The following is a 21,031-nucleotide window of genomic DNA, read 5'->3' as shown; positions in this document are numbered from 1 at the left end:
TGGATTTTATTGGGATTTCATGTGATAAGCCAGCAACAGGCAGTGCATAATCTGAATATTGTGGCAAGCATTTGTACTCAGACCCCATGTATCAATACTTTGTAATGGCACCTTTTACTGAAACCTTTTATTTTTTACTGGCTTGTGGTAAACTGTTAATGTGACTCTTATTAGTTTCTTACATCAATGGCGGGATTCTTGCCACTCTTCCAAAAAGGCCAGATTTGTAGGGTGCATGGAAAGTTGTTGTCCTTTTTGCGGATCCCTCCACCTGAGCTTGGGATTTCTGCAGCTCCTCCAGCATTACAATGGGTTTCTTGGCCGATTCTCTGAATAACGCTCTTCTGCCTGTCAGATTTGGTGGATGGCCATTTCTTGGTAGGTTTGGAGTTGTCATATTCTTTCTAAGTTGATGGACTAAACAGCGTTCTGTGAGAAATTTGTTTTGCAAGATACCAAACTCTCCTAACTCAATTTGTATTCAAATACTTAAGTGAAAATAAACCTACCTGCTCTTTGCTGGCCTTTAATGCAGAGATCTGTTTCAAAGCAGCTTGAAGTAGTTTGACAAATTGCCTGTAACGAAATGATCAAACCAAGGCAATTATTTTATCATATTTGTTTGTATAATCGGAATAAAATGAATGACATGACTGAATACAGTTAAGAAAAGTTGCAATCGGACTTGAACGGCCTTGTTTTTAATCTGGCCGTGAACACCTGTGTCCAGATGATGCAGATGCTGGAGAATATAAAAAATCTCATAAATCTTCGAGGCGAAGACAGAAGGAGTCAGCCAACAACCAAAGAGAGAAGGAGGAAGCACCTAAAAGACATTGGGGGGGTCATCGAAGCTCGGTATCTTCACACTCCAGTGGTGACGAGGTATTAATCCACAATAGCTTCATGGTGGATTTGAATAATGTATGTGCTGTGTTTTGATGCTGGTGTCCACGTCGGCAGAGTATGAGTAATGTTCTGGATCTGCTCTGACAGGGGGAGGAGCATGTTGTGGCTGGCCTTGCTCCACCACTTGGATTGCTAGAGCCCCACAAGGCACAAGCCCCTCCCAGGAACTTCAATGAGACCACAGAGGCTGAGGGAGACCCCAAGCCCGGAAACACCTGCAATGCCCTTTCAGGTAAACCACAGCCAAGAATGCCCGTTATTTTAATGAAAGGCCAAAACTGTCCGTTTGTTTTAATGTTTGAAATAATGGCTTTCTTCCCCCCCACACCTTGCTCAGGTGCTTTCTCAGGTGTGTCCAACATCTTTAGCTTCTGGGGAGAGAGTCGAGGTGGTAGTCAGTATCAGGAGGTCCCCAGCTGCAGCCTGGCCCCCCCCCCACCTCTTAATACACCGCTGCACAGCCTGAGCCGTCAGCAGCGCAGCCAGCTAGACACTCGTCTTGACCTACTGCAGAAACAGCTCAACAGGTCAGAGTGGCTTGTTTAGTTTGTGTTTGTCCAACAACTTGTGCAGGATAAAATACTTCTTATAGACTTAAGGACACATCAATAGGCAGCTATGGACTGAGTCTTTTATCTGGTTGAGGTTTAGAGAAGCTCCTCTCTCATCAAATTTATACAAAAAGCTTTTTTTGGTCATTTTCTGACGCACTGGTGTTTAAAAAGCCCCCTGAAAGAGCTAAAAGCTTCTGAACATATGGTCAGTCAGTCAGTCATTTTCTACCACTTATTCCATAGTGGGTCACGGGGAAGCTGGTGCCTATCTCCAGCAGTCTATGGGTGAGAGGCAGGGTACACCCTGGGCAGGTCGCCAGTCCATCACAGGGCAACACACAAACAACCATGAACACACTCATTCATACACCTAAGGGGCAATTTTAAAGAGACCAATTAACCTAACAGGCATGTCTTTGGACTGTGGGAGGAAGCCAGAGTACCCGGTGAGAACCCACGCATGCACAGGGAGAACATGCAAACTCCATGCAGAAAGACCCCTGGCCAGGAATTGAACCCAGGACCTTCTTGCTGCAAGGCAACAGTGCTACCAACTGTGCCACCGTGCAGCCTAACATATGGTCTTGATCTTAAATATTTGAAAGAGTTGCACCAGAGATATGTGGGCTAAATCTGATCTTCAGTGTTTGTAAAACTTTGACCTACCAATACCAGTTTTGGCCGATTCTTTAAGAGTTTTAACTAACAGTGTTTAAAATACTCCTTTTAGTCTTACTGCTGCAATTGGTCATCACTTACACCAAATTCCCAAAAGCATGAACTCACCAGTGGATGCCTAATTATGTTGTAAAATCCAAACTTGGAAAAATACTGAGCATTACATAGCTTCAGCTGGCCACCAATTCCTTACAACCCCCCATCCACCAACAAACAACCCATCAAATAAACAGTGATTCTTACATGCACCATACATATAATTACTCCTCTTTCAGCTTGCGAAACCCATTTGGACTGAGTGAACTAATGACGTATATAGAAAAAAAGCAAAGCAAAAAATATATATTTTAATATCTTGCTATGCTGAATGCTATAGTTTAGGTTTAATGACAGTATTTTAGTTAAAAAGTATTTGGTTTCTTTCTTTCTGCCTTTATTGTTTTTCCACATACAAACTGCCTGTTTAAATGAAAAACAAAAACAATGAGATGATCCTCTGAATTCTACTGTCACTTTCTAGAATCAGTAACATTAGATTTGTTCATTTCCGCACAATGTTTTGTTAATACTTAGAATCCCCAGATCTAAGTTATTTAAGTTAGGAAAACACATGGGCTGAATATCTTGTTGTTGCCTCCCTGAAAGCAGAGAGGCAACAACAGACTGATAGTATTGAAGGAACTAATGTATGCTTAATCTTAGCTTAACAATTATTACATTATAATTTAATTATGGTGGCTGTCAAAGTGTAACTTCAGTGTAAACCAATAAAAGATTACAGATCAATGTTTAAATCTGATGGTTAGCAGTGCAGTCTGTTAACCTTGTGGTACAGTTTTAAATCAGATGGTGACAATTGTCAGCAAGAGAAACAATGGGAATGTTACAAATTAGATGGTTTGCTCTGATTATAATTCTCACATGACAAGTGCCAAGCTTTAAGTCACAGCCACAAAGTTAGTGTACCCCAGCTGCCTGATAGCAGCACCATAATCACCAAGAGATCTATATAGTCTTCAGAGGGTAGAATTCAGAATAACTCAATGATGGTGTGTTAAAAGCTTCATGGAATGGGTTTCCATGGCCAAGCAGCTGCATTCAAGCCTCACACCACCAAGTTTAATGTTAGCGTCAGATGGAGTGGTGCATAGCAGACCGCCACCGAACACTAGCCTTGTAGAGACGTGTTCTTTGGAGTGATGAACAATGCATTTATGTCTCGAGAATCCCGGAAGAGTCTGGGTTGTGTACTTGCCAGGAGAATGCATGACTGTGTTGTATCAAGTGTAAAGTTTGGTTTAGAAGACATTATGGTACGGGGCTGTTTGCAGGACTTGGGGACCCTCAATTCCAGTGAAAGGAACTCCTAATACTTTAACATAGCAAGACATTTTGGACAGGTTCATATTCCCAACTCTGTGGGGATATTTTAGGGATGTCCCCTTTCTGTTCCAACGTAACTGTGCACCAATCAAGGTCCATAAAAACATGGAGGAGTGAGTTTTGTGTCGAAGAACATGACTGGCCTGCACATAGTCCTAACCTCAACCTTATAGAACATATTTTGGATGAATTAGAGTGGAGACTGTAGGCTAGGCATTCTTTGCCTACATCAGTGTCTGAACTTAAAAATGTACTTCTAGAACAAGGGTCAAAATTTTCTATAGATACACTCCTAATAACACCTAAACCTTGTGAAAAGCCAAATGTTGGCCAATAATAATTTCTAACAAATGCAAAAAAACACCATTTTAAACCAGCCATAGCATTTATATTAGCAATTAGCACAATGAGCAGAGCTAGCATTACTCAATGTAAACATCAGTCTTCTTGTGTCTTCTCTATGAAGCATGCAGACACTGACCTTAACCTTTCCAAAAGGATGACAACATTTATAATCTCAAAACAATAAAACAGAGCAGTATTGCTGTAATACGTTCAGCTTCCCTGGAATCTGTTAAAGTTGGACCCAAGTCAGTTTGCTTTTTCACTGATTTAACCGAGGTAAGTACGCATAGACCAGTCTGAAACTGCAAAAAAAAGAAAAACTGGCAAAGTGAAGCAATCAACACCTGTTAAACTCTAGCCTGAATGAACTGCCTATATGCCTTTTAGAAAGCAGCTACTGTACTTTTAAATACTTTCAAACATCTTTTGTTCTTCCTCTGACTTCAGTTTTAAACACCTCACTGATACTGAGAAAAGCTAAATGAGTTCTCTTTCTTCAGTGACAACAGCTCCTAGTGTGACCTGGTAGCCCTTCCGTATGGTAGGTTTACAAATCTGATGTTTTACTTTTCAACCAGCCAGTCACCAGTTAAGGCCGGGCAAGGTATAATTAACCTTCCTTCATCCATTTCTACTTAATACGTCATCAGAATTATCCATAATAAGCTGTTTGTGGTCAAGCTGACTGAAAATTAAAACCTCCTATATATCTCCTAAATATTTGTTCTGCACTATGTGCGATAAAACTTCTCTGGGGTACATCTCATCAACTATAATGTTGTTTTGAAAAATAGATGATTTTTATAGTTTTATTTTATGTTCCATGACATTATGAGATCATGGCAATGCTCTTTTTACCAGTCTGGACAAATAATCAATTTCACATCTGCAAACTATTCAAAATGTAGCAGCCACCCTTCTTCCTAGATCTAGTAATCACTCTCATATCGCCCTTGTCTTAAACTCTCTACACTGGCTCCCAGTGGATTTTTGAATGTGGTTTAAAGTTCTGGACCTCTCCTACAGGGCTCTAAATAGCCAGACTCCTGATTATGTGTTTCGGCTTTTAAGAAAACACTCTGCTCCTCGTAGCTTTCGATCCCAAGCCCAGAATCTCCTGACTGTTCCTCATACAAGACTAAAATCTAAGAGGGACTGGGCCTTTCAGTCTGTGGCAGTTTGCCGCTGCAACTTAGGTTTGCTGACTCAGGAACATTTTTAAAAACCAAATAAAAACTGTTTAGTTCCACCAGGCTTTTAAGTCATAATTTTATTGTACTTTTTATCTGCTTGTTTTTTATATTAAGTGTAACTTAATGTGTTTTATGTTGTTCAGCGCTGTTGTAATTATTCTTATGAATATGTTATTTAATATTCAATTAAAAAACCGTTCAGTCTGTTAAGTGTTGTCTTGTGAATTCCAGCCCAATAATGCACTGTTATTAGGACTATAGATAAAAGTTGTGAAATGAGCTCTGGCATTAATGAACAGCAAAACTCTGCACACATGGAATAAATTCACACAGTTTCTTAAAATATAGGAATTTACTAACAAAAATAATTCATCTCCAAGTTAAACATATATCAATTAACAAACTCTTTACTATACTAGATCAATCCAACTAAACTACTAAGCAAAATGAACGAATAAAGAAATTAATGAACTACATACAAGTGAAGGATCAAGGGAATAAATAAAAATGGTTAAAAACCATAACTAATAAAATTATGCAATATCATCATTCAACGTTATTTATGTTTGAGAACCAAGGTTAACTTAAGTAACCTGGAAATTAGTCTTAAAACTAACAATGAACAATAATTGGTATACCTCTAAACAGCCAATCAAAATGCAAGATCAGGAGAGTAGATAAAACATTATTTTAATAAGATACAATTTTAAAGAATGATTTGCTGAATAAAAACAGCCTTCTAGGTAATTACTTCTCAATGTTGTTTAATTAGCTGTCTTTGTTTAGTAAAATAATATTTAAGGAAATATTATCTGGAATGGGAATCAACAACCTTTCTGGATAATTGAATCTTAATGGTGTTTAATGGCCATCTCCTGGAGTAACAGACTACTAAGATGGCGGTTTGTAGGATATAAACATCTGGCCAGCTTAGCTTTAGCGGTTAGCGGTTTCAGCAAACAAAGGAAAGCCTATACCTTATTCACCATTTCTTTAAAGTCAAACATGCACTTTTAACCAGCTTTAATATACACCTACATATGCGCCTCAGTGCTGATGGCGTGTTATGGCCAAGCTGTGTTTAAAACCATCCTTTAAATAAATTTTGCCTTAATTTTAAAACAACAGAACAAATAACTAGCCTCAAGGCTGAGAGGCTTGTTCATATTAGCTGAGCAGGTTGTCTGCCACCACATTGACAGCTGGGTTTTCTCAACACAGACAAAGCAAACATCATGAAATAAACAGTGTTTAGATTATTCCATCCTAAACTAATTTTCACTGCCCAAACAAAACCTCTTACATGAACCCTTCTGAAGAAAGGATGTCCTAGGGCGACGAGTTAAGAAGTGAAGTTGTCCGGTCCGATCCAGTCTCGTGGCGGGCAGAACAAAGGACTGGCAGCTGAGATAGGGTCTCTGCTGGGAATTCTCTGGTTGCTTCTCTGTAGGTCTCAAAAAGAAAAGTTCAAGCCACGCTTGTCTTAATGACCCATTTTGTATGAACGCTGGATTATTTGAGCAGCAGATCATACTTAACTTTGTTGCAGGTATTCAGCCGTCAGACCGTAGTCACTCTGGATCCAAGTATTCTTCGAAGTAATAGTCTTATACTTGCAAGTTTAAAGACCTTCAGCGGCCTCCCTGTAAGCTGCTGACTGCAGCCAGATAGAGGCAGCCATGTTGGACAGAATGACGTCACAGGGAGCCTGCTCTGATGGCTGCGGTCCCAACAGCGCTTTCTGACTTTGTGTTTGTGATGGGCGCTTTATATATATACTTTACTTTCTTACCTACTTACTTACTAACTTACTTTCTTAGTATTTGAATAACATCAAATTCAGAAGCAGAGGATGATCCTTTCCTTTCTGTATACAGGTTGGAGAGCCGCATGTCAGCGGACATTGGCGTCATCATGCAGCTTCTGCAGAGGCAGATGGCCATGGTTCCTCCAGCTTACAGTGCCGTTTCATCACCTCCTCAGGTACCACATGGTCATCATGTCAGTATGTGGTTGGTCAACAAAGGAACATTTTCTCTTTTAGTTTTGTAAAGAGAGAATTTACACAAGACATTTGTGCTCTGCAGCCCTCACCCTACCCTGGTCCAGGACCAGGAGACCGAGCAGTTCCGCCCGTCCCACCTTTAGAAACAGATACACTGGCTTCCCTATCACAGGTAAAGCTTGTTCTGTTATTAAGCATAAATTCAGTGCTAACATGATTACAGGTCCTTCTCAAAATATTAGCATATTGTAATAAAGTTCATTATTTTCCATAATGTAATGATGAAAATTTAACATTCATATATTTTAGATTCATTGCACACTAACTGAAATATTTCAGGTCTTTTATTGTCTTAATACGGATGATTTTGGCATACAGCTCATGAAAACCCAAAATTCCTATCTCACAAAATTAGCATATTTCATCCGACCAATAAAAGAAAAGTGTTTTTAATACAAAAAACGTCAACCTTCAAATAATCATGTACAGTTATGCATTCAATACTTGGTCGGGAATCCTTTTGCAGAAATGACTGCTTCAATGCGGCGTGGCATGGAGGCAATCAGCCTGTGGCACTGCTGAGGTCTTATGGAGGCCCAGGATGCTTCGATAGCGGCCTTTAGCTCATCCAGAGTGTTGGGTCTTGAGTCTCTCAACGTTCTCTTCACAATATCCCACAGATTCTCTATGGGGTTCAGCTCAGGAGAGTTGGCAGGCCAATTGAGCACAGTGATACCATGGTCAGTAAACCATTTACCAGTGGGTTTGGCACTGTGAGCAGGTGCCAGGTTGTGCTGAAAAATGAAATCTTCATCTCCGTAAAGCTTTTCAGCAGATGGAAGCATGAAGTGCTCCAAAATCTCCTGATAGCTAGCTGCATTGACCCTGCCCTTGATAAAACACAGTGGACCAACACCAGCAGCTGACACGGCACCCCAGACCATCACTGACTACGGGTACATGACACTGGACTTCTGGCATTTTGGCATTTCCTTCTCCCCAGTCTTCCTCCAGACTCTGGCACCTTGATTTCCGAATGACATGCTTTCATCCGAAAAAAGTACTTTGGACCACTGAGCAACAGTCCAGTGCTGCTTCTCTGTAGCCCAGGTCAGGCGCTTCTGCCGCTGTTTCTGGTTCAAAAGTGGCTTGACCTGGGGAATGCGGCACCTGTAGCCCATTTCCTGCACACGCCTGTGCACGGTGGCTGTGGATGTTTCTACTCCAGACTCAGTCCACTGCTTCCGCAGGTCCCCCAAGGTCTGGAATCGGCCCTTCTCCACAATCTTCCTCAGGGTCCGGTCACCTCTTCTCGTTGTGCAGCGTTTTCTGCCACACTTTTTCCTTCCCACAGACTTCCCACTGAGGTGCCTTGATAAAGCACTCTGGGAACAGCCTATTCGTTCAGAAATTTCTTTCTGTGTCTTACCCTCTTGCTTGAGGGTGTCAATAGTGGCCTTCTGGACAGCAGTCAGGTCGGCAGTCTTACCCATGATTGGGGTTTTGAGTGATGAACCAGGCTGGGAGTTTTAAAGGCCTCAGGAATCTTTTGCAGGTGTTTAGAGTTAACTCGTTGATTCAGATGATTAGGTTCATAGCTCGTTTAGAGACCCTTTTAATGATATGCTAAATTTGTGAGATAGGAATTTTGGGTTTTCATGAGCTGTATGCCAAAATCATCCATATTAAGACAATAAAAGACCTGAAATATTTCAGTTAGTGTGCAATGAATCTAAAATATATGAATGTTAAATTTTCATCATGACATTATGGAAAATAATGAACTTTGTCACAATATGCTAATATTTTGAGAAGGACCTGTACATGTCATTGACAGAGCTAGACTGTTCCTTGAAGTGCACAGAATTAAAAAGATTGTTCACCTAATGTCTTCTTGCAAATCCTGGTGATGCTCAACAGAACTCTGGAATGCAGAGCATGTTCAGATGTCCAAAGGGATCACCAGCTCTGCTAGAGCAGATTTTAAGCAACAACTTAAAATCTGCTCAAGCCTCTACTGGAAGATCGTGCAGAGATGCAAGCCCTGCTACAGTAACATCCGACGTACTAGCAAGCTCCTCATTGGTAGCTCTAATAGAAGTGCAGTAATCTAACCTTAGAGAGAATGGATAAAGATCTTGCAAGATCCGACTAATGTCAGGGTTTCTCAGATGGAACAAGACTGATCTAATCACCTCCATTGGCTGGTGTTCAAATTAGAGGGTTTGGCCAAAATTTTCTCTGAGACCTCTGGTTCCATTTCTGCAGTGACCGTGACTGTTCGCATGGTCATCCAGAGGAACAGTACAGTTATAACAACGTCATAGACCAGACCTATAACATAATTTCTGTTTTGATTGCATGATAGACCCATACAGACATACAGCTGTAAGCCATCTGAATAGACATCCTAACCACTGACCGGATATGCCGAAAAGATTTATAACAGCGCTAAAACCCGGCATCATTTACTACCTGTTTCTGTGAAATGATTTTCCTGAAAAGTGGACTGTAATGGAGCATCAAATGTTAGATAATCTAAAGTCTGAGCTGAGATGACTTTCTTAGGAACTTTTGACTGAAAGGTTTGACTCGACACACCCCATATATGATGGCTACTCTCCAACTTTTCCAGGTTTGAGTTCCAGCCCCAGATCTAAGAAAAAAAGCCAAGTGTCAAGAAAGGTTGAATTTATGAGGAAGTTAGCGTCCAAGCAAGGTGTCTCCAACAAGGGTTTAACAACAGTGTTTTCAGAAACATTTAGAGAGAGCAGGCCAAGAGTACATGATGAATAAGACAATGTCCCAAAGCAAACCATAGTCAAGTCAAGTCAAGTTTATTTATATAGCGCTTTTCAGCAACAAGGCACTCTGTCATATTGGAGATGGCCAACTTGACCCACATGCAGAAAAACACGATAAAACAGAGAAGCGTTTTAGGAGCTTTATTTTCAGGACCAGGTACTGGAAACAGAAACAGCTGAACGGCTGCAAGGAAATGGACGCAGGTAAGACACCACAACAGAAACTCTTAAATTGTACTCTGCAAGGGAGCTTACGTCAGGTTGGGTTAGGTCCACCAGGGAGAGAGATTGTGATCCTGGAGGAGGCAGCGGGCTACGCAGCGCCGCCGGAGCTAGGCAGTCCTGGGAGGTAACGGTGGAGGGTGGACAGGGTTCGCCTGAAGCTGTGAGGAAAACGTCCGATCCGGCTGCCAGCGGGCGAAACAAAAGATCCAGAGTCCACACACTGTTAGAAGGTTTTCCTGAGATCTCTTAATGGAACGAGGCTTAGGTAACCTGAGACAAAACAGACTATTAGTCAAGGATAACAGAGTTTTCTCAGAAAAGCAAATTTCTCTAAACCATGATATTGGCCAGGTAGAATACCACGAAGAGGCAAAACACTCAGGCATCGAAGTACTGGCTCGCCTCCCTCTTATAGTCCTCCAGCTGATGACAACATGCAAAACACCTGACCACCCTGATCCTTCAGCTCCTACGGCTCCTACTGGTGGAAAAGGGTTAGTAGCAGGCAAAAGATGACCAGGATCTGACACACTCAAGGCGCTGTACATAAGGAAAAACATTACAATGATACAGAAAATCAAACAATAGAGGTAATTTTAAAAAGAAACAGAGAATAGAATGATGGATAAGAAAATGAAATTGGACTGAAAACTTAACTAAAACTCCTTTTTTTCGCTTCTGACTTGTGGAGCACTTCTCCACTAAGACATTTTCTTCCCAGAAACGACTTTCACTTTAATTGGAGCAATTGAATCAATGATGTCCGAGATTTTAGAATGGAATGTTTCTACCAGCTCATCTACAGTGTTGCAGGGCGAAGTGGAGGTAGAAGAGTAAATCTGGTTAAAGGTTTTAGCAGCACCGTCCTTAAAGATGCGTTTTCTTATCATGTCTCTTTGGCAAACTGAGTCATTGCAGAGGATGCTTTCAAAAATAACAGAAAAGTGGTCAGATAGGGCAACATCAGTTACAGACACATTGGAAATGTTTAGACCCTTAGTGATGATCAAGTCCAAAATAGGTCCCTGTTTGTGTGTTTGCTGTTTAACATGTTGAGTCAAACCAAAATTTCTAAGAGTGTCACATACAGGTCCTTCTCAAAATATTAGCATATTGTGATAAAGTTCATTATTTTCCATAATGTCATGATAAAAATTTAACATTCATATATTTTAGATTCATTGCACACTAACTGAAATATTTCAGGTCTTTAATTGTCTTAATACAGATGATTGTGGCATACAGCTCATGAAAACCCAAAATTCCTATCTCACAAAATTAGCATATCATTAAAAGGGTCTCTAAACGAGCTATGAACCTAATCATCTGAATCAACGAGTTAACTCTAAACACCTGCAAAAGATTCCTGAGGCCTTTAAAACTCCCAGCCTGGTTCATCACTCAAAACCCCAATCATGGGTAAGACTGCCGACCTGACTGCTGTCCAGAAGGCCACTATTGACACCCTCAAGCAAGAGGGTAAGACACAGAAAGAAATTTCTGAACGAATAGGCTGTTCCCAGAGTGCTGTATCAAGGCACCTCAGTGGGAAGTCTGTGGGAAGGAAAAAGTGTGGCAGAAAACGGTGCACAATGAGAAGAGGTGACCGGACCCTGAGGAAGATTGTGGAGAAGGGCCGATTCCAGACCTTGGGGGACCTGCGGAAGCAGTAGACTGAGTCTGGAGTAGAAACATCCAGAGCCACCGTGCACAGGCGTGTGCAGGAAATGGGCTACAGGTGCAGCATTTCCCAGACCTGGGCTACAGAGAAGCAGCACTGGACTGTTGCTCAGTGGTCCAAAGTACTTTTTTCGGATGAAAGCAAATTCTGCATGTCATTTGGAAATCAAGGTGCCAGAGTCTGGAGGAAGACTGGGGAGAAGGAAATGCCAGAAGTCCAGTGTCAAGTACCCACAGTCAGTGATGGTCTGGGGTGCCGTGTCAGCTGCTGGTGTTGGTCCACTGTGTTTTATCAAGGGCAGGATCAATGCAGCTAGCTATCAGGAGATTTTGGAGCAGTTCATGCTTCCATCTGCTGAAAAGCTTTATGGAGATGAAGATTTCATTTTTCAGCACGACCTGGCACCTGCTCACAGTGCCAAAACCACTGGTAAATGGTTTACTGACCATGGTATCACTGTGCTCAATTGGCCTGCCAACACTCCTGACCTGAACCCCACAGAGAATCTGTGGGATATTGTGAAGAGAACGTTGAGAGACTCAAGACCTAACACTCTGGATGAGCTAAAGGCCACTATCGAAGCATCCTGGGCCTCCATAAGACCTCAGCCGTGCCACAGGCTGATTGCCTCCATGCCACGCCGCATTGAAGCAGTCATTTCTGCAAAAGGATTCCTGACCAAGTATTGAGTGCATAACTGTACATGATTATTTGAAGGTTGACGTTTTTTGTATTAAAAACACTTTTCTTTTATTGGTCGGATGAAATATGCTAATTTTGTGAGATAGGAATTTTGGGTTTTCATGAGCTGTATGCCACAATCATCCGTATTAAGACAATGAAAGACCTGAAATATTTCAGTTAGTGTGCAATGAATCTAAAATATATGAATGTTAAATTTTCATCATTACATTATGGAAAATAATGAACTTTATCACAATATGCTAATATTTTGAGAAGGACCTGTAGTTCTATTGCACTTCTATCTTCAGGATTGTCCATGTGAATGTTGAAGTCTCCCACAATAATTAAACAGTCATAATCAGCACATATCACAGATAAAAGCTCATCAAAATCACTGAAAAAGTTTGTTTTGAACTTAGGAGGCCTGTAAATATTCAAGAACATTGTTCGGACCGGGCTCTTTACCTGGAGAGCCAAATATTCAAAAGAGTCAAATTTGCCCAGAAATACTTTTTACACTCTAATAAATCTTTAAACAAAGTGTCCCCCCTTCCGCCTTTTCTTTGCTGTCTGCTCTCACAAAGAAAATTGTAGTTCGGAGGTGTCGCCTCTATCAGAATGGGAGCTTCATTAAATTCATGTAACCATGTTTCTGTTAAAAACATCACATCAAGATTGTGATCAGTAATGAAGTCATTGATTAAAAATGATTTTCCTGACAGAGATCTAATGTTCAGTAAAGCCAGTTTATATGACTTAGTTGCTGATATTAACTCTGTCTCTGGTTGTACCTGACAGTTTATGGCTTTTTTTTTATTGTTTATTACTGTCTCTTATCCTTTTGGCTTTGTTCTTTCTGTCACGTATAAGCACAGAGATTTTACAACTATCTCCTATTAGGGGCCCAAGTTTTTCCTGGAGATGCTCATTTCTGATAGAGTTACCACTGGGGCCCAGACTGTATCACATAGAAGTGATTTGAAGGTCCTGATTAGGAGGAGATAGATTAGGAGGTGGTGGGGCTCTGCGGCATTTGGAAGATGTTGGTTCAGTAGCAGGGTCTCGGCCACGGAGGGTTTTAAATGTAGAAGATGTCAGAGCCATTTGGGTCCTGATCTTAAGAGGTCCTTTCATTTAATCAGAATCCAGTAAAGCAAAAAGAGAGCTCAGTGGGCAGATGGGAGAGTTCTGTGCGGTCTGGGTCAGGATCTGGGGTGAGGGTGGTTTACCGGGGGTGTCGGTCTGGGTTTGGGGGCAGGGGGGTTTAACGGGGGGGTCCACTTCTTCAGTAAATTTCGGCGGGGATGCCTTTTTTGATGACCTCTCTTTCTTAGCTAACTCACCGGTTGTCTCTGCTGGAGCTGTTGGAGGCAGCGTTCTCATTGTTGTTGATACTCCATGTTCTCTTCTGAAGGTCGAAGCTGCTGGCTGATTATTTACTGAATAGAAATTAGATGTGAGACGTCTGGCTCCTGGCTTGTTCAAACAGAAACCATCTTGCTTGAAGACTTGTCTTTTTTCCCAAAAAATACTGAAGTTGTCGATGAAGTTCACAGGTGTGGTAGCACATGTTTTTTTAACCACTTATTAATCATCAAAAGTCTCGAAAAAACCTAATCTCCACAGAAAATCGGTGCAAAGGGTCCGCTGAGAAACAACAATATTCAGAAGATGAGTGAAATCCCCCTTCAGTCTTTCTGATTTTTTCTTAGCAACATCATCCACAGTGTATAATAATTATGACCACAGTCATAATTACTTCCTGGTGAACTTGAACGACTGTCCTGTTTGACATTGATGTACATACAGGGGTTGGACAATGAAACAGAAACACCTGTCATTTTAGTGTGGAAGGTTTCAAGGCTAAATTGGACCAGCCTGGTAGCCAGTCTTCATTGATTGCACATTGCACCAGTAAGAGCAGAGTATGAAGGTTCAATTAGCAGGGTAAGAGCACAGTTTTGCTCAAAATATTGAAATGCACACAACATTATGGGTGACATACCAGAGTTCAAAAGAGGACAAATTGTTGGTGCACGTCTTGCTGGGGCATCTGTGACCAAGACAGCAAGTCTTTGTGATGTATCAAGAGCCACGGTATCCAGGGTAATGTCTTCATACCACCAAGAAGGAGGAACCACATCCAACAGGATTAACTGTGGACGCAAGAGGAAGCTGTCTGAAAGGGATGCTCAGGTGCTAACCCGGATTGTATCCAAAAAACATAAAACCACGGCTGCCCAAATCACGGCAGAATTAAATGTGCACCTCAACTCTCCTGTTTCCACCAGAACTGTCCGTCGGGAGCTCCACAGGGTCAATATACACGGCCGGGCTGCTATAGCCACACTTTTTGTCAGTCATGCCAATGCCAAACGTCGGTTTCAATGGTGCAAGGAGCGCAAATCTTGGGCTGTGGACAATGTGAAACATGTATTGTTCTCTGATGAGTCCACCTTTACTGTTTTCCCCACATCCGGGAGAGTTACGGTGTGGAGAAGCCCCAAAGAAGCGTACCACCCAGACTGTTGCATGCCCAGAGTGAAGCATGGGGGTGGATCAGTGATGGTTTGGGCTGCCATAAGATGGCATTCCCTTGACCCAATACTTGTGCTAGATGGGCACATCACTGCCAAGGACTACCGAACCATTCTTGAGGACCATGTGCATCCAATGGATGGTGCCGTGTATCAGGATGACAATGCACCAACAAGACCAGCAAGACTGGTGAAAGATTGGTTTGATGAACATGAAAGTGAAGTTGAACATCTCCCATGGCCTGCACAGTCACCAGATCTAAATATTATTGAGCCACTTTGGGGTGTTTTGGAGGAGCGAGTAAGGAAACGTTTTCCTCCACCAGTATCAGGTAGTGACCTGGCCACTATCCTGCAAGAAGAATGGCTTAAAATCCCTCTGACCACTGTGCAGGACTTGTATATGTCATTCCCAAGACAAATTGACGCTGTATTGGCCGCTAAAGGAGGCCCTACAACATACTAATAAATTATTGTGGTCTAAAACCAGGTGTTTCAGTTTCATTGTCCAACCCCTGTAACTGTGTTCTAATTGTGCTCAAGGTTTAATGGTTGTTTCTCCATTCTACAAAGCCCTAAATTAAATAAGGCTTCGACTTTGCAGTGTTGTAATGACATTCAGTGCTTAACAGGGTTTTTTCCTTGCAGATTTTGGACTCCCAGAACTTTGAAGAGTTCCCAGCCAAGCCACTGGATTCTATGCAGCCCCAGGACTCCTCTCTTATCACCACTGACCAGGATCAACCTGAATCCTCTGGACTGGGCAGCTTGGGGCAGCATCTGGAGCTGGAGCTCGGACTTTGCAGCGGGGCTGGAGTGATGGCAGCAGGGTGCACAGCAGATGTGGAAACGCGTTTGGGAGGAGAATTGGACTTTGCATCAGGGGAACATATGAGGCCAGCTGCTGGGACAGAGGTATCACCTATGGATGCTGAGACCCAAGGAAGGTTCTCACTTCAAGAATCACAGACACCTCTGGATTCACAGACACCACAGCGACATGGCTCTGACCCAGGGGGGAGCTAAGGAAAAAGGGGAGAGGAGGGGGAGAAGAGCGGTATTGATTGTTTCATATAGCAAGTAGAAGATCAGGTGGCACCAGCTGGATCTACCATTTAAACCCTTTCAGGCACTGACCATTAACCTGTTCAGACAGAGTAAAGCCATGATAAAGGGTCAAGAAAATTGCTGAACCTCTCCTTCTGCCTCAGTCTTTGTCTTTGAGTACCCCCTCAGGAGACATCTTGAGCTTTCTGAGCTTCAACCTTTAACCAAAACCATAAGCCGAACAGAGGTCATCTCTGTCTCTAACCCTGATCAGTCTGGTCTGGGCCTCTCAGTCAGCTGCTAAGGATCCTTCGTTTTGAAAAGACCACCAACTTATATAAGAATCCCTTTACTGCTGTATCCAGTGTTGGAGGACTGAAGAGAACAAGACAACATTGGACAAAATAATGACAAAAAAGTAGCCATTTTACGTCTTGCACTGAAAACCTTGATACGGTGATTATTCTTTCTATATATGTCCAATGCGCTTCCGATAAACTCACAGACTGGTTGGTGATTTGTAGTGTTAGCTGGCCTAACAGGAATCCTGCTGTCCCTTTCTGTCACTGGTTCTGTCCTCTTGATGTCCTGCCCCAAGAGGCGAAGCTAATGTTACAATTTATACTCTGCCCAAGAGCACACTGGATTGGCTGGTCCGCACATCAGGGTGTAGGAACTGGAGGGTTACAAGCCATGAATTTTCTTGAAGAACATATCAGCTGCCCTATCATAAACGTACACATTTCCTACAGAGCTGAACAGACATGGCATGCTTGGGTAGTGTCAGTAACAGGTAAACTGGCAAACTTACAAGGTTTCCACAAGAGCAGTACACCAAAACAGCTCTGTATAGACTTAATCAAGCAGGAACCTAACTCCATGAGCTCCTGCATGAGCTGTGGCCTTACAGGGAAACTAAAAAGTCACTTGATCATCAACCTCTGTGAAGTGATGAGGTCAGCAGTGATTTCTAACACCCAGTTAAGGCTCATACGTAGAAGAATTCTAGTTTATCATTATTGAATTTGCTACCTCAGATTTTATTGGTCCTTAATTTTGTTTTCACCCCAAGCACGCACCCTGAATGCTTTTACCTTGTATATATGAGCTTGTCATGTGATACGCAAGTATACGAGTTTGCCAGTTTACAACAACCAGCCGAATGCGGCATTATTATTCGATGTACAGTACAATATGCAAACACTGGCAGGAAGAAATGAGTCCTGTACTACTATGTGTGGGATAGGGTCCGGTCGGAGGCTTTCAGTGTGGGTTTGTCTCTGTTCTCGTCTCATACAGAGTTTGGCATGTTTGCTTCAAAATGTGATAAAGGCTCACTGGGTTCTTTTGCTAGGGTTTTTTTTTCCCAGACAGACAGATGAATGAATCCTCTTGAAAGAGGCAGGTGGAAGGTTTGCTGTATGAAATACAAACCCTTTAAAGTGTTTCATTACAGAAGACATGGTCCTTTTTAAAGTGGTTAAAAGAACCAAGACATAATTATATTTTAGCGCCATTTTACATTACAGCGTTAAGTGGAGTTCTGTTGAGAAGTGCAGTCAAAATCTGCCGGCTGCTTTAAACTTTTAGTCCCCTCATTTTGCATCTCTAGATACAAATTTGTTTAATTTGGAGCCTGAAGCTGGCAGTTTGTCCAATTCGAGCTGAGTGGCTCATATAAAATATTCCAGTCCCTGCTTGACATGTTCTTATTTTGCACTTTTGTGCTTGTCTCTTCTATTGTGTTTCTAAATACAGAAAAGCTCTAAAAATGCTCCCATTTTTATGTTCTGACAAATAGAGTAGATGTTTCATAAAACTCAAATAAAAAAAAAAGCAACCTCAGAAGTTGATGCTAACTTTAGCACACGTTAGCACATAATAGTTAACCAGTCTCTAAATCCACATAGTTAAATGAATAAATGTCAGGGTAACCTATGGTTATGGAAGCAAGTGTTGTCTTCTAGCCTGACAAGAACTGTGTATTGGTTAACACAATAGGGTAACTCAAAGTTCAATAATTAATTACTCATAGAACTTCCTTTTGTTCTTCAAAATAAGAGTCTCACACATATATACAATAGGGTGTCAAGCCAAAAGCACTAACCTTCATACCTGGGGCCTGTAATAAAAAGTTTAACTTATTTTACCAGACAAAGCCACCTGGCGACAGTACCTGAATAGACAAACTTTACATTAATCAGGAATATTGGAGCATTTTAATATTGCAAGATCTTGTTTCACCTCTAAGAAAAAAATGTTCAAATAACTTTTTAAATCCCCAAACAATAGACAGTTTTTACTGTTTATTTAAGGTATTTATAAAAGACCATCCAACGTTGCAGTCTATGACAGTCATCTTCCTACATGTACTTTAAAACAGAACATGTTAGTTGTGTCATTATTGGTAATGCTGTTTTTCTGGCTGGTTACATTTAACAGGTTCTGTTATGCAGTGCATGCATCACATGGGAAGCTAATTGTGATGGATCTCATTCCACCTTTACATGTGCATCTGTATCTATGGCTAACGTGACACCACTTTACAACATCTGCCTGATCTGCTCTGGCATTTTGAGGCTCTAGGTGTTTAGGATGGCCCAATCAGAAAATACACATTAGCATCAGCTTGTTGTACATGCTAATTCTACTTATGCAAAATAAAGATACTAAGAGTTATTTAATGCAGATATAACCACTCAACAGGAACTAGCAAAAAACTATTGTCCCTTTAAAACGTTGCTTTAAGTCTGTTATAACTCCTTTTCTAAGATCGTCACATAAGCATTTGATCTTTTCTTCAAAGGTAACACATATACCAAATTATTCAGTGGTCAACACAAGGTATTGGTTCAACAATTATGATGAAGATGATGTGTGGGAAAAGATTAAACTGTAAGCTAAAAAACCCACATCAGACATATCATTATGACCTCTAACAGGTATAGAAAAAATGAAGAACTATCACAAGAGCATCAGATGGTGGCCATGACGTAGCAGAAGAAAACTGATAGGTCATATTTTGGGTGAAGTGGTAATACAAGTATGTTTGTTTGTTTTTCCAGATACCTAAGGTTGGACAGAGACACACAAAGTAAAATCAAGATTAGGTGCAATGACACCAAAGCGGTGGAAAATAAACACCTATCCTATCATTAAATTGTCTTCCCTGATATAAAGTCCCACAGACAAAGCTTATCCTGGTATAATATGCTGAAGACAGTGAAGGGAAAGTGTCAGTGAAGTGCAATAGTCCTTTAAAAAGTTCTAACCTGTAGCAGCTTGAGTTTGTCTGGAAAACTAAAAACATTCTGCACTTTATGTTGATGTAAACAGCGCATGTTTTAATGAAGACTCAGGAATGTGTCAGTCATGTCATGGGTGCCCAGTTTCCTTTGTCCAACAACTCAAAATCAACCAATCAGGAGACTTTTATAGAGTTGATCACTGGAAGAATTTCCCTTTAATGAAGTATTGAGAAATGTTACTCTGCTGTTTGTGTCTAAGATATTTAATTTATTTATTGTGGTGGATATATTTGGTTTGCATGTGGACAATGGCTGAAATCGCTTTGTCTCAGCTTTATTAAGAGCTCATACCCTGGAGGAGGTGAAGGTTCTTTGTGGAACCCAGTAGCTCTCCATGTTCTTGTTACTCTCTTCTTGTTGCTGAAATGTATACACACCATAATTGTCAATATACAGGTACATCTCAAAATATTAAAATATCTAAAACAATTAAAAACTTTTTAGTTACTCTTTCAGAAAGTTATTTATATATTACATAGATTCATTACTCAAAGAATGAAATATTTCAAGCCTTTATTTCTTGCAATTTTGATAATTATGGCTTACAGATAATGAAAACGCAAATTTCAGTGTCAATATTAGAATATTGTGAAAAGTATTGGAAACTGATGGTGTCACATCCCAATCAGCTAATTAACCTGCAAAGGTTTCCTGAGCCTCTAAATTGTCTGTAGGCTACACAATTATGGGAAAGACTGCTGACTGGGCAGATATCCAGAAGACAGTCATTGAGGGGAAGCCACAAAAGAAAATAGTGAAGGAGGTTGGTTGTTCACAGGGTGCTATATCCAAGCATATTTATAATAAGTTGAGGGGCACGGTGCATGGGATAGCAGTAGAGCGCGACCCATATACAGACGCTTCAGTCTTGAGCGCAGCTGTCTCTGGTTCAAGTCCTGTCCCTGGTGAGTTGAAATGCATGTCTTCTCCCTCTCTTCTCCCCACTTCCTTTTCAAATAACAAAAAATAAAGGCTACTAGTGCTGCAAAAAAATCTGAAAAAAAGAAAGTTGAGCGGAAGGAAAACGTTTTATAGTAAAAGGTGCACCAGCATCCGGCATAACCGCTGCCTTGAAATGGTTTTCAAACAAAATCCATTCAGAAATTTGGGGGAGCTTCACAAGGAGTGGATTAAGGCTGAAGTCAACGAATCAAGATCCACACAGACAAGTCCTACACATGGGCTAGAAATGTTACATCCCTTGTGTCAAGCCACTCCTGAACCAGAGACAAAGTCAGACGCAGCTTTCGGGGTCTAAGAAGAAAAATAACTGGACTGTTGCTCAGTTGCCCAAAGTCCTCTTTTTAGATAAATGTAAAGTTTGCATTTCATTTGGAAATCAAAGTCCCAAAGTCTGGAGGAAGAGTGGAGAGGCACAGAATCCACATTCCTTGAAGTCCAGAGTGAAGTTTCCACACTCAGTGATGATTTGGGGTGCCATGCCATCTGCTGGTGTTGGTCCACAGTCAACACAAATCTACATTTTAGTGCACTTCATGCTTCCCTCTGCTCTAAAGAAGCTGTAAAGAGATGCTGATGTTTGACACCTGCCCACACTGCCAAAGGTACCAAAAGCTGGTTCTCTGATCATGGTGTTTCTGTGCTTGATTGGCCAGAAAAACTGACTTGTCCTAAACCCTATAAAGAATTCATGGGGTAATGTGAAGAGGAAGATGAG

At 41.3% G+C, this 21,031-nt stretch overlaps 1 protein-coding gene across 1 annotated transcript in view; it reads left to right on the top strand.

The window, feature by feature from the left end:
* LOC124858484 (potassium voltage-gated channel subfamily H member 2-like) overlaps positions 1–18,729 on the top strand; it is a 47,755-nt gene extending 29,026 nt beyond the window's left edge. Inside the window, exons 12-17 of the mRNA XM_047350559.1 lie at positions 731–885; positions 997–1,141; positions 1,247–1,436; positions 6,940–7,045; positions 7,150–7,239; positions 15,647–18,729. Of these exons, the coding sequence (XP_047206515.1) occupies positions 731–885; positions 997–1,141; positions 1,247–1,436; positions 6,940–7,045; positions 7,150–7,239; positions 15,647–16,024 (1,064 nt within the window). The 3' untranslated portion in view covers positions 16,025–18,729. The remainder of the gene's footprint in view (positions 1–730; positions 886–996; positions 1,142–1,246; positions 1,437–6,939; positions 7,046–7,149; positions 7,240–15,646) is intronic.
* The last annotated feature ends 2,302 nt before the right edge of the window (positions 18,730–21,031 follow it).

Source organism: Girardinichthys multiradiatus, chromosome 21 (assembly GCF_021462225.1).
Source record: "Girardinichthys multiradiatus isolate DD_20200921_A chromosome 21, DD_fGirMul_XY1, whole genome shotgun sequence".
Taxonomy (NCBI): Eukaryota; Metazoa; Chordata; class Actinopteri; order Cyprinodontiformes; family Goodeidae; genus Girardinichthys; species Girardinichthys multiradiatus.
Note: the sequence above shows the minus strand (reverse complement) of the source record. Positions and strands in the feature narration are given on the sequence as shown.